General features: G+C 23.8%; 1 protein-coding gene across 3 annotated transcripts in view; it reads left to right on the plus strand.

Annotated features, from left to right (window-relative positions):
* LOC100207058 (serine/threonine-protein kinase PRP4 homolog) overlaps positions 1-15,094 on the plus strand; it is a 42,639-nt gene that overhangs the window by 1,344 nt on the left and 26,201 nt on the right. For all 3 annotated transcript variants that reach the window (XR_010643991.1, XR_010643992.1, XM_065819053.1), the window contains exons 2-3: positions 3,664-4,839; positions 8,107-9,043. Coding sequence is in view for 1 of the 3 variants with exons in the window: in XM_065819053.1 (XP_065675125.1) it covers positions 3,664-4,839; positions 8,107-9,043 (2,113 nt within the window). In the remaining 2 variants the exon portion in view is untranslated. The remainder of the gene's footprint in view (positions 1-3,663; positions 4,840-8,106; positions 9,044-15,094) is intronic.

Below are 15,094 nucleotides of genomic sequence, written 5' to 3' on the forward strand. Positions count from 1 at the left end.
ATTTTTTTATTTGTGACTTGCCAATTTTTTTAAAATAAAAAATTGGCAAGTCACAAAAAGTTTATATTATAAATATTGTTATTTTATATTTATAATTTTATGTTTTTTATTGCATTATACAATAAGCAACAAGATAATTACTGAAACAAATATGTAAATATGTGAGTTTTATAAAAACAGACAAAGTCATTTTATTTGCATCATCCAAATAATAAAAAATAAGAAGTACTGAAACCAATAAAATAAGGAAACTTTTTCAGAATATAACAGAGACCAAATAGCATACTTTTCACGCTGAGCCATAATTTGTACGTCAGGAAATGCTAAGTATTGACGGCATACTTGTGTGTTTGACAAGTATTAGTGGAACCATGTCAGAGAAAACTGCTCAAAAGTCAAAATACTTCTACTAAATACTTTGATGGTAAATCGCGAGTTGTTAGGTTTTTACTCAAGAAAAATTTGCTATTGGTAGTTGCACAATTAACCGTGCAAATTTAGCAACATTAAGTTCAGATGTTGTTAAATGATGCTGTAATCTATGCTTACCTCAATCTGCCAATTACCCCAATCAACCTAATTTATGTCCTACCTTCTTTTTTGGCTCAGCATTGGCAGGATAAAAAACTTGAAAGTTGGGTTTATAAAAAAGTTCAGTCTATGTAAATAGTAGTTGATTCTTTTAGCTCTCCGTGTTAATAACTCTTAATTGCTGATACTCTAAATAACACAGTTAGAATGACCGATTCTCGGAATGAAGATAATAGCTCAAAGTATGATATGCTCATAAGATACATGGTATCACAGTAGTAAGTGACTGGGGTTGATATTTGACCGGGGCCAGGACTAAGTTTGATACAATCAAGCAGAGGCCAGGTTTGTGACTAGGGCTGCATAAACATTTATACATCATATTTTTTTAATTCAAAATTTCTGTTATATTTTGTTTATATATGCATATGTAAACATCATTATGATCAACATGATCATCATAATCATCATTACCATCATCATTATCATCATCATCATCATCTGATCATCTTTTCTTTCGGCAAATACTATATCATATAAATACTTAAGTTTATATAAAAATGAAAGGATGTTGTATGCCAGCATCTAAATAAATAACAAAATGTATATGTTTATATTTATAATATGTATGCACAAAACACATCTCGGAAGCTTTTATTCCTTCTGGACTAAATGTTCGGAAGCTTTTCTACTTTACATTCCTATTCTTCAATTTTATTAGCTAAAGTAAGTTTAACATTTAATCTTTAATTCATGGGTTTGATCTTTTTACTTCTCCCCAGAGTTATTTACAAAGAAATCTTACTCTAATTTGACTCTTGAATCTAGTAACCCAGATATATAACAGATTAACTTATAGTTAAACATTCAAATCACTCTGCAAAATATTTGTCAGGAAAAAAAAGTTAACATTTTTTTTATTTTTAAAATTAAAAAATTGAAAATATGTTTTAAATTATATATTTTCTTTAAGTTGTAAACAAAGTTTTTTTTTTTTTGAATTGTTTTTAAACTTCAAAATGATAGTTTCTATTGGTAGCTTGCTCAACCAAAGTTTCAATAACATTTACAACATAATCAAACATGTGATAATAAGTTTTTGAAAAAGTCTTAGCATTAGTTAGCATATTCAGAATGCAAATTCAAAATTTGCATTCTAAATATAAAAATCACATCACTTTTAACAAAATATCAATCACTTTTGGTTTACTTTATATATATATATATATATATATATATATATATATATATATATATATATATATGTATATATATATATATATATGTATATATATATATATATATATATATATATATATATATATATATATATATATATATATATATATATATATATATATAGAGAGAGAGAGAGAGAGAGAGAGAGAGAGAGAAAGAGAGAGAGAGAGAGAGAGAGAGAGAGAGAGAGAGAGAGAGAGAGAGAGAGAGAGAGAGAGAGAGAGAGAGAGAGAGAGAGATAGAGAAAGAGAGAGATACAGGACTTGAATTAACGCAAAAAAAATCTAATTGTGAAGAAAAAAAGTTTTTAACATGATGCTCAAAAAAGTAAGAGTAAAATCACAAATATTACAAAATTTACCACAAAAAACCATGCAAAAAAAACCACTTTAATTAGTCATAGACAGGGCTCGAAATAGCCGCTGGACATTGGTCCGGTAAAAAATGATATCTGTCAGTCATTTTGTCCAACCCATATTTGTTTGCATTTATTTATATTCATTTTAGTTGTTTTAAAACTAGTAATAAGTTCAGTAGTGTATATAAACTTTATTTTTTGAATTTTTTATACAAAACAAAAATGTACTTGAACACACAGCTACGTTAACAAAATATATCATTTTTTTGAGCTAAGTCATTTTTTAAAAGACGCTAAGCATTAAATTGTTTTTAACTGAACATATCATTTATATTAAAACGTTGCAATTAATTATTAGTTTAAATTTATGTTTCAGTGTTTGTTTTATTTGTTGTCCGATGATTTTTATAGATTTCAAAAAAATATTTTAGCGTTTAAAACCCTTTTTAAATTTATTTTATAAAAACTTTAACGTTATAGATTCTTTAATACTTTAGTGTTTATAAAAGTGGTCATAGAAAAAAGTTGAAAAGATTTATAAAAAAATACATATTAATATAAATGTAATTATATATAATATTCTTTGATAATTTAAATAAAATGGGTTTATTGTAAACAACCATTAAAATTAATTTGTTACTTAATTTGATGAAGTAATAAGTAAACATAATAATTTATGTATTTAATATATTTATAATAATTCACAAAGCCTTTCGCAAAATGTAGCATTTTTTTAAGTTTTAGTTTTTTGAACTTAGATTTTTTTTTCTTTATAAGTTACTTTTTTTTAGATAAGTTTTTTTTCTTTTTTAATTTTGTTTTTCTTTTCAGTGCATTTTTGAAATGCTTTAATTTGTCAAATCAAACTGCTGTGGCCAAGTTAAAAAATAAAAGATTTTAAGTGTGGTCAGGAATGGCGTTCGATTGCATTTTTTTAGGTTTTATTGGACATGTCTGCCAAACTTGAATGTTTATCAGACAAATTGTCAGGAACAAAAAAGTTCATTATTTCAAGCCCTGAGTTTAAAATTTTTTTCAGTACTATTAAATTTTTAGAATGATCTTACAATGAATGTCAATTATAAATGAATAACTAGTTTATGAGTAGCAGGCAAATATTTTGTTAAAGCCAAAAGGTTAAAAAAAATTGTTGAATGGTAAAAATTTTTTTTTTTTTTTTTTTTTATACCATTAAGAAATACACCCTTAAAAAATTGATATGTTATGGGCAAATTATTACTCTTTGTTTTGATATCAAAGTCAATAAAAAATAAATAAGCAAAAGCATCTATTGCTTTTTCAAAATCCATGGTACATCTTATGTTTATCATGTATCTTGTTAAAACATAAAATTCATTGAGATAAATGCTCTCTGAATGCTTTTATCTCCTGTAACTGTGTAGACATTAGTATTATTAGATATTATACTTTAATTTCTTGTAACTGTGTAGATTTTAGTAAATATTGATGCAAAGATGAGTTAAAATGTAAATGTAATGATCATAGTAATAATTGATATTTTTTTGTATTATTAGCGATATGGAAGACGATGAAAAAGAAGATAAAAGCAAAACGGAATCATTTCATAAAAAGAAAAAGAAAAAGGAAAAAAAAAAGCGTAAACATAAAAAAAAGAAAGAGAAATCTGATAATGATGTTTTATCTGTTCTTATTGATATGGCTGATTTAGATCAATTGGAAAATCGCAAAAGGCTGTTACAACAGCAACTAGAAGAAACAACTAATTTCAGTAGTGTAATTGCTGTTTCAGATGCTAACAGTGAATATTCAGAAATAATGAAAGATCTAACAGCAAATGATTCTGAAGTTGCTCGTTTAGTAGAGGACTGTAAAAAGGAAGCTTTAAAACCAGATAATGAAAGTAAAAATGAAAAAAAAAGTCATTCTGTTTATAGTTCATCAAGTAAAAATGATAAAAAAGATGATAAGAAAAGTTACGACAGTCGTTCAGACGGATCGAGAAAAGACCGATATCATAGCAATGATTCTAGAGATATGGTTGACTCTAAAATTCATTCAAGGGCTGATACTAGACGAGATTCTGAAAGAAGAGAAGATACATATCGCCGTGAAAAAACGCACAGAAAGGAAGAAAGTGAAAAACGTGATTCAGACAGAAGACGAGATGATTCTAGATTTGATAAATCAGATAATCGAAAAGAAGAGCCTGTGCGCAAGGGTAGCAATGAGAGATCAGATTTCAGAGTAAAAAGTAATCAAGTTCGGTCTAATGATGATTTTGATAGATTAGATGATAGAAGGGTTTCTGATCGTTCTTCTGTTGATAGAAGGTATAGAGATAATAGAGATGATGGGAGGGGTAGAGATGTTAGAGATAGAGATGGAAAAGATAGAAACCGAGATAGAGAAGGAAGAGATAGAGAGGGAAGAGATAGAGAGGGAAGAGATAGAGAGGGAAGAGATAGAGATGGAAGAGATAGAGACGGAAGAGATAGAGACGGAAGAGACAGAGATGGAAGAGATAGAGATTATAGAGATGGAAGAGATAGAGAGGGAAGAGATAGAGATGGAAGAGATAGAGATACTGGGCGTGACATATATGGTAGAGACAAACCGAGAAGTTTTGAAAGAAATAGAACCAATGATGAAGCATATAAGCAGTTTTCTTCAAGAGAAAATCGTTTACGGAATGAAGAGCATGAAAAAAAGCAAGAATCATCTGAGGATGAGTAATTATATTTTTATTACCTTTTTATTACTTTTTAATATTTAATTTTAAAATGATATTAACATATTTAGAAAAGTAAAAAAAAGAAAAAAAAAAAAAAAGGTAATTATCTTTTTTATTTTTATTTTTAATAGAAAAATAAAAAAGATAATTATTAGATTTCTTTTTTTTTAATTAAATTTTTCCTAAACTTATATAACCCATCTTCTAATGTCAAATTAATATTTGTATATATTTTTGTACATAGGATTTAAACAAGGTTTTTTTTTGTATATAGGATTTAAATAAGCTTTTTATTAGTTTTTTAACTAAATTTAAATAGGACCCTATATTTGTATCATAAAAATTAGTAAGGTTTTACATTTTGTTCTGATCTTGAGTAAAATATTAGGTTTTGCTTAAGAACATAATAGGTCAGGTCATTTTAAGGTTACACCACCAAAATTAAAACTTTAGGCTGTGTAACCGTATGTCCAGTTGCTCTTAAAGAGAGTAAAACATTTAACATGAAGCCTTGAAGCTGTTTTCTATGATTATTACAATTAGGCATCTTTATTTAGCAAATACTTGTGCATGCTAGCACTCACACAAATAATATTGTCACTTGTTTTTCAAAAAAATCCTCATGTGTTTTTAAAAAAGTATCAGTATTTTTTTTAACTGAAACAAACTGTATTTTTTTTTCATCAAATAGATGAAAAATTGCAATAATTTGAAGCTCTTGCATCAATAATCAACATTTTAAAAGAATAACATTTTGATCTCATTGCAAAGCATTGACTATATAAAAGCTGCAAAAGAAAATAAAATATTTGAATTTAGTACATTTGATAAAAGGTATTTTAAGATTTTTTTGATTGCAAAATTACTACGAAAAAATGAATTGTAGGTGTATTTACCACAGGTTGTTAACATAGATTGATATTGTTCAAAAATTTATTTTTAAAAAAAAAGAGCTCATTAATAGATTTTTTTTAAAAAGAACTCATTCAAGACAATCATTTTTGTTTTTATTTGAAATCCTGTAAATTTATATAAATGTTTTGCAATAAAAAGATTTGTGAAGAAAATGAATGAAAAATAGAAAGATTGAAATAGGTACAAAAGTTTTAAGTGATAAGCCATTTGCTATGAAAGCATTTAGAAACCCATTTATGCTTTGTTCAAACTTATTATTAAAAAAAAAAAAATACTAGGCTGATAAATGTTAATATTTTTTTTAGTATATAAGATGTTAACAAGTTTTGTAATTAACCAGAATCACAGAATCAGGAAAGTATTTTTTGGTTTCTTCAATATACAAACTGCATTAAATACAACTCTTTAATCACTATGCAAGTCTTTTTTTTTTTAACAAGTCTGGTATTTTCAATGAGGGTATTAGTGGAGTGAAATGACTTCTGACATTTTCTGATAATTAAATCATCCAAGTATTAAAATTATAATTAAATAAATTAAAGTTGTTATCCCAGAGTTTTAAGATTTATAAAATCACACTTTCAGCCAATATGTATCCTTCCAGCCCTCTCAAAGGATTTTGAGCTTTTTTTGTGTAACCAACTTTGTTGTTATTAATTAAGACATACTGTTGTGTGGCTTTTGTAGAGGTAATGGCTTTTTATTTTTTTATTTTACTGAAAAAGTGGCAAGAATGTTTGCATTAAAGAAATATTATTGGGTCCATGCCTAAAAATCTTTCTAAAGCTTTTGACCTTATTATTCATCAGGGCTTGATAAATTGTCGAATGAGCAAATGTTTAGCATAAAATTGATAACAACAAAAAAAAGAATGCCAAGTTCACTAACTTTTTTAAATTCAAACATCAATACTGACTTGAAAATTTTAAAAAATAAACACAGCATTTTAACTTTTTTGTTTTTAAAGGGATTCAAAAGTGTCTTGACACTTTAATGCAAACATTCTTGCCATTTTTTCAGTAAAGTCAAAGTTGTGTTCATATCTTAAATAATCCTTAATAAAAGCTTCTTGTTAAACTTTTTTAAAACAAGTTATTTATTAAAATATTAGCAAAAAACTTTATAATTATTAAGGCTATTTTTTTTTCTTGATATTCAAGCTCTTTGATTATTATTTTTTTAAATACTAGTCTGATTAATTCACTTTTAGTCTGATTCACTTTTGTAGTTAAATGATGTCAATAAAATATTTGTTTCACTATCGTTTTATTGAACTAAAATAGATGATATATGAGTCAAAACATTTTTATCAAACTTTTACTGGGTTTGTCAAACTATATTTTAATACTCTTAAAGAAATAAAAACTTTATTTATTATTTGATTTAGTTATTGCAATAAAATAAAAGTTTTTCAGTGTAAAGCATGGTCAAGATATAATTGTGAAATGTTTAAATTGTTAAAAAAAGTTATTTGTTTATCTTTTTCAAATTGTTTTGAGAGCTAGAGCAGCAGTTTCTTTAGGCTTCTACGCTAATTTTGGTTCCAGCAAAACTAGCGACAACAAATTTTGTTTTTAATTATTAAAGAAATCAACAACCTTTTTCTTTAATTATATAAATTGTATCAGATTTCTTATTATTACATAATGCAATGAAAATGTTCATTTGGTTTATGGAAAGGTACAGAGATTTTTCTTTAGTAGGTTGCTTTTGATTTAGTTAACTCGGATTTGTGCATGTATATCTTTACAAAGATAATAGCATCTTAGCATTTTAGCTCTTTTTTATCTTAGTTGTTTATTAGTTTAATTTTTACTTTAAAGTTTAAAAAAAATAGAAAACAAATTTTTTTATAACAAAAACATTCTAAACATTGCACAATTATAGCTTGGCTTTTTTAATTTTGAGATTTTTGTTGATAAAATTTACTTTATTATAAATAATAAATCAAAGCAACCACAAAATTTTGCTTTTGGTTATAAATTGCAAAAATTATTAAAAATTATTTTATAAAAAGTTTAATATTATTGTTTATTAATATATTCCTAATTTAATTGTTTATTATTATTATTCCTAATTTTAAAATCTTTTTTAAAGAAATTTTGAATTTAAATAAAGAAAAAAAGTTAAAAAAAGTTTTTTAAATGTTAAGTTTTTTATTAAAACAAACTGGTACATAGAAAAAGAAAACAACTCATACATGGTTCTTTCTTTATAAAAGAAATCTTTAAAAAAAGTGAAAATTTAAAATTTACTTAAATTACAATTGTTTCTAATTATTAATATACATATTTTAAAATAAGCAATATTATAATATACATATTTTAAAATAAGCAATTTTATGATGCAGAATCAACCTTGATGACTTTGCTGAAAAAATGGAAGTTGACGAAGAAGAACTAATAGCAAAACGGCGAGAAGAACGTAAAGCTTTAATTGCAAAGCTAAAACCACCCACTCCTGAGCCAGTTAAAGAACCTATAAAAATACCATCACCTACAATTGAAGTAATTAAAAAAGAGTTAACTAATAATAGTGATAGTGATTCAAGCGCCTCAGGTAATGACTCGAGTGACTCTGATTCATCTTCTTCCGATTCTAAAAGTGAAAATGAGCAGCAAAAGTCTCACATTTTGAAAAGAAAGCAAGAAATTGAAAAAGAAAAATTTGAAAAACGTAAACATAAAAAACTTATGCAACATTTGCAAAAGGAAAGAATAAAATTGAGTGAAAAGTACAAAACATTAAGTAAAAATAGCAAAGATCGTGAAAAATTAAAGGGAAAAATAAAAGAATTAGATAAACAGTTGCAAAAAGAAAAAATTAAAGAAGACAATAGAGTTAGAAAAAGAGAGATAGAAAAGCTCAAAGATCGAGAAAAAGAATTAAGAGAAAGATTAAGACTTAGAGAAAAAAAACGTGAACAAGAAAAAGTCTCAGAACAAAAAAATAAATTAGAACCAGGAAAAAAAAATTCTGAATATAAAACGAACAAATATACTTCTGAAAATTCTGACAAAACAAATAAATATAGTTCAGAAAACCCTGACAAAACAAGCAAATATAATTTAGAAAATAAACATGAAATTAACATAAAAAGAAATAAAGAAATTATTTCTGATGAAGTACCTGATCCTAAAAAAGCTAAAAATGAAATAACAGAAAAATTAGTTAGTAAACCAGAAGATGTGGCTATTGATAACAATGAAAGCTCTGATGAAGATAAAACAATGGGTATGGATATGTTTGCTGAAGAAGCTAATAATATGTTTTCAGAGAAATTTGAGGTAATTTACATGGGTTTGTGTATGTATGTGTGTGTTGTGTGTATGTATGCGTGCATTGTGTGTATGTATGTGTGCGTTGAGTGTATGTATGTGTGCATTGTGTGTATGTTATGTAAAAAAATTTTATTTTATTTTTTTAAAATTAAGAGTCTGTAAAATATGCAAAAAGTTTTTCCTTCACATATTGATTTAAGAAAGTATAAACTCTTATAGATTTAACTATGTATTCCTCCCCAAACATTTGGGGTAGAATACATAGAAAAATTACTGGGACCCTAGCATTACCAAAAAGTTCAGAAAAAGATTTATTTTTGTGAAAAATGGATCTAAAATAAATCAATTGTCAAAGAATTTCTTAGTAATTTATGTTTGTTATTTTTGCTCATTAAGGGAATATAATCTAAATTTAAAGATTTATTTTTTTGTTAATTTATATTTTTTATAAATCCTTAGTCATGCTTCCTTTGAAAATCCACATGACTTTGTGGTAATATCTAGTCAATTTTTCAAATAAAAGTTAGAGAAATAAAGGCAATGTTTTTTATTCATTTATCTAAAAAGTTTACACTTTTCTGAATGCTCCTTAATGTAGTGACATTAAAGAGTATCTTTTTAATCATGTCAGAAAAATTTTTTTTTGATCCACTCTAGTATATGTATAGTTTTTATTGATATGATATATTAACATATTATTTATTGATATGATATATTAACATTTTTTTATTAATATGCAACCCAAGGAATTAGGAAAATCGGGGTCAGCAATTATTTGCCAACCTCAATCTTTTAGAGGTCGGCAAATAAAATTTAATATAAAGGTCTTACCATTAAACATAGAAATGAGGTCGGCATTGCCGAATGCTAACCCTGATTCCGAGGGCTGAATATGATATATTAACATATAATTTATCAATATGATATATTAACATATAATTTATCAATATGATATATTAACATATTTTTTAACGATATGATATATCAACATATAATTTATCAATATGATATATTAACATATTTTTATTGATGTGATATATTAACATATTATTTAAAAAAAGCTTTATTGTTTGTCTTAAGAGATATAGTTTTGTAATGGGCTCAGGTAAAATGTGGAATTTAAAAAATTTTAATGCTTAAAGTGTGGAAATTTTCGTACCTAACCCACACATATATATAATAATGAAAGTAATATTTTTATATACTTATCAATATAAGTACTACGTTGTCTTCCATATTTATTTTTTGAATAAAAATTTAAATAACTATTTATGTGCATCTGAATTTTTAAATTTGAATATAAAAATAGAGGATTTAAAAATTGCAAATATTGTATCGGTTTAATAAATCAGTCATAGTTTCCTGTTAAATATTCCCCAAAAGGTTAGAGTAATAAATTGTTCAAGCTGTTTATACAAGAGCATATAAGAAAATAAATTAATTTTGTGACCCACACATTGTAGATGAATCTGAAGGTGTTGATTTTCCTCGTAGTAATGCAAAAAGCAAACTTAGCATAACTTTATATAAACAAAATCTTATGTTCTTCATACTATTGAAATGTCTTCTGAATCAACATTGAAGGTTTATCGACATGATTACATGAGGTAAATTTATGTTATTTTTTTGACTAATAAAAATCAATAGTGTTAATATCAATTAACACATTTAACATGTCAAATACGTAAATTACAGGTCAGACAACACTGAATTCTCAACTCCTTGTTTTTATAGTGGAACCATGAGTTGTTAAATTATTTCTAAACATTTCCTGTTTTTAGAATCGATATTTGTAAAACAGTATCCCAACAGAATTCGAATCTGAAATAAAATTCCAAAATATTTTGTTTGTTATTTGTACTTAAAAAAAATAAAATAACAAATCAAACTATTAAATGCATTTCTACATAGATTTTCCTCACTTTTTTTCTGCACTTGTTGAAAACTTTTTCATATTATATTTCCGCATTTTACGAGCACCCTTATGTATATAGAAATATATGGCTTAAGCATAAATATGCAAATACAGCATCATTATTGTCTTTTTTTTTTTTTTACATGAAACTGACCTAATATAAAATTATAAAAACATTAGGTAAAATTATTAGTTTAAAGATATAATACTCTTTTACTTCAAATAACTTTTTTTTTTTTACTTCTCATGCAATATTACAAGTATTTCAATATATTCAGCATATCAGTTCAAGATAACAATTTAAAAAAATGCACTTTAAATAGTGAAATCATCAAAAAATATTTGATGATTTCACTATTTAAAAGACATTCTAAAATATGTTTTTTGCAAAATATTTTTTTTCATATTTGTTTTGTTTTATATATATATATATATATATATATATATATATATATATATATATATATATATATATATATATATATATATATATATATATATATATATATATATATCAGGCCTTCTTAAGAAGCGTTACGCAGCTCGCATTTTGCTTGCGAAAAGGCGATTTGCCTACGCGTTCAGCAGTTTTGCGCTACGCAAAAACTTATATCTTTTAGAATATTTAAATTATCTTTTGATTATCGTTAACGTGACGTTTATTCAGAAGAAATAAAGTCGTAAGCATTTAACCGCAATTGTAAACTAATAAATTTTTTTGTTAAAGAAACAGTTTTTTCATAATTTTTTTTTGTTATTAAAAAAATAAAGTGTTTTAAGTTTTATCTTAAGGAATTAAATATATAAATTCCTTTTAAATATAAAAATTATTTTTAGTCATAATAGTTTAAAAAATGCACGATTTATTTTGATGTAAATATTTTATTAATAAGATTTTGTTTATTGTTAATTCAATAATGTAAAGTTTTAATGACGTTCGTTTAATTTATGAAAATAAATTACGAATATGTTATCGGTAACTGATAAATTACAAAAAAAAACTCTATTGTTTAAAAACATTATTAAAAAGAGTTCACAAATTAAATAAGAAAAAATTTATTAACAGTTAATAAAATAACCAAAAACCAAATGTAAAATCATAAGAAAATAAACAAATATTTTACGTTTAATGAAAAAAATATTTTTCTCAAAATAAAATTTAGTTTATATTTGAAAAAAAATAATAAAAATGATTTTTTTAATAAGAACTTAGATTTTATTTGTAACTTTTGTTATAGTGAGAAAAAAAAAACTGTTTGTATGATTTTTAACGCGTTGATAAAATAACTTTAATTACAATGCGGTACTTGTAAAGACGCTAGTGACGCAATATAACTTCTAACGATGCAAAATATATTTGCTGAGTTGAGTTACTTAAAAATACGTTAAGCGTTTTCGCTACGCAGCGAAATCTCGTAGCAAGGCCTGATATATATATATATATATATATATATATATAATATATATATATATATATATATATATATATATATATATCTGCAAGATTAATGTGAGCTGTATATATATATTATAAAAAATTTTTTATTCTTAAAACCATTTTATTAATAAAAAACAATACATGTTTCGACTAACACTAGTCATCTTCAGTTAAAATTAAATATTTAAAATTTGTTAAAATACCTTTAAAAGGTGTTTTAAAAAAACAATACAAAATAGAATTATTCTTGTACAAACTAATAATAATTACAAAAATACAGTAAAATCAATTAAAAAGTTTATCATGTCATACCAAAGAAATAGGAAATAACAAAAGAATAGGTTAAAAAGTTATGCAATATGTATAAAAAATAGCAGCTAAATAGAAAGTGTCATTTGTACATGGTTAACCTGTTTATTTTACCAGGTTTTAACCATTCTATGAACATACTTTAAGTTTTAACTCGAATTTGTTAGATGTTGAATCTAAAACAGAAAAACACTTACCGCTTATTTACATGAAACAATTTTCATTAGTATGGAGATGTTTGTAGATATGAGACTTTTTTTTCATTATTATTATTTATTATATATATATATATATATATATATATATATATATATATATATATATATATATATATATATATATATATATATATAAAATTTGTCTTGTTTTATGAAAATATTTACATTTTTGGTAATTAAAAAAAATTTTGAAAAGAAAATTAAAAGAAATTATATATATATATATATATATATATATATATATATATATATATATATATATATATATATATATAGCGTCGAAAACAAGGAATTGAAGGCGAGTGATCAATTCAACAGGCCAACTCAAGGAATTGACGGCCAATTGTTTTTTTTGGACAGTCAAATTTTTTCTTTTTTCTTTCTTTAAATCTTAGTAATAGTTCTTCTTGACTAAACTTTATAAATGCAGAAATAAATTAATGCTTGAAGGGTAAAAAATAAAATTATTTTAATAATAACAATTTTAAATAAAACCAATGCTTTTTTTAAAAGCGCAAACAGGTAATTGATAATTTTTAATTTATTTAAAAAAAATTCATTTTATTGCAATGACTTCGCAAATGGTGGAAAAAGCTGAACGAAAAATAATAGAAAAGATTAAATGAAAAAAAAAGTACAGTTGAGATTATGTTCTTAATTACATATAATAATTTTGAATAATAATGAAATATATCTCTGAAATTAAAGAAGTAAAACATTCGCACATTAAATATCTCTTGCTCATTAAAATCATTTCAAAAACTGCAAATGTTAATAATAATGTTACTAACTTTAGTTTGCAGATCTATTAAAACTGAATATTTAATACTTTAAATTGTTCTAAACATTCGTCTTCTTAATATTAAACAATTTGTATAATGAAAAAAATTTTAAAAATTAAATTTTAAAACATCAAACAATTTGTTTAATGAAACACTATAAAAATTATTAAATTTACATAAAATGAGATTTTTGTTAAATATATATATTTTTAATAATCCTGTTATAAAAAAAAAGTGCAAGCGCTCAATTTTTAATTTAGCTATAACCCATTCATTCATTTATTTGCAATTTATTTGCAAACTTACTAGAAAATAAACAAAACGATTTAGAGAAAAATTAAAGAAATTAACTAAGTGCAGATGAAAGAAAAACTGTTCATATTTAAGTACCTAATTTATTATATACTATTATATTATTAATAGAATAAAATATATAATTTTCATACTAAAATAATAAAAATAATAACTTCAACCATTTAAGAAAAAAGGATTTTACCATTGGTAAAATAAAATTAATTTAAATAAGTGAAGCAAAAAACTTGATGATTAGTATAGTAAAATTAGTAACCAAATTACTTAATAGTGTTCCAAAAGAGATTACTCAGAGTTTAGTGAACTCCATCCCAAAACATATCAATGAGTGCTTTAAAGCACTCATTGACATGTTAATATGTAGTTCTTTTTTTTTATTATTAAGGTTTGTTAATTTTGTTTTTGTGGTTTGTTTATTTCGGCCACATTTTTTTTTTTAATACAAATGAACACTTGTTTTAATTTCAATATTTTAGTTTTTAATTTTTTTTATTTTATGATAAATTTTTATTGTAATTTAATGATTTATTTCAATAATAAAAAAATAAAAAAGCACAAAAAAATCAATTTTAGTTTATAAAATATTTAATTTCAAACTTATATTCATACTCAAATAGCATGATGAATTGTTATTAATGGCCAAACTATATATATATATATATATATATATATATATATATATATATATATATATATATATATATATATATATATATATATATATATATATATATATATATATATATATATCCATATATATCCATATATATATCCATATATATATATATATATATATATATATATATCCATATATATATATATATATATATATATATATATATATATATATATATATATATATATATATATATATATATATATATATCCATATATATATATCCATATATATATATATCCATATATTTTTTTTTTTATACATCTTCGCTTCCAACAAGGCTGCAAGCAGCCACTAATCAAAGTTGGAAGTTACTGAAAGAGAAAATATGAAGATTGTAGAGCAAGATAACGATTGACGGACGACTTAAAAGATTGCAAATTATATGAATCAGGAAAGCAAGATGA

The sequence above is a fragment of the Hydra vulgaris genome, chromosome 15 (genome assembly GCF_038396675.1).
Source record: "Hydra vulgaris chromosome 15, alternate assembly HydraT2T_AEP".
Classification (NCBI taxonomy): domain Eukaryota; kingdom Metazoa; phylum Cnidaria; class Hydrozoa; order Anthoathecata; family Hydridae; genus Hydra; species Hydra vulgaris.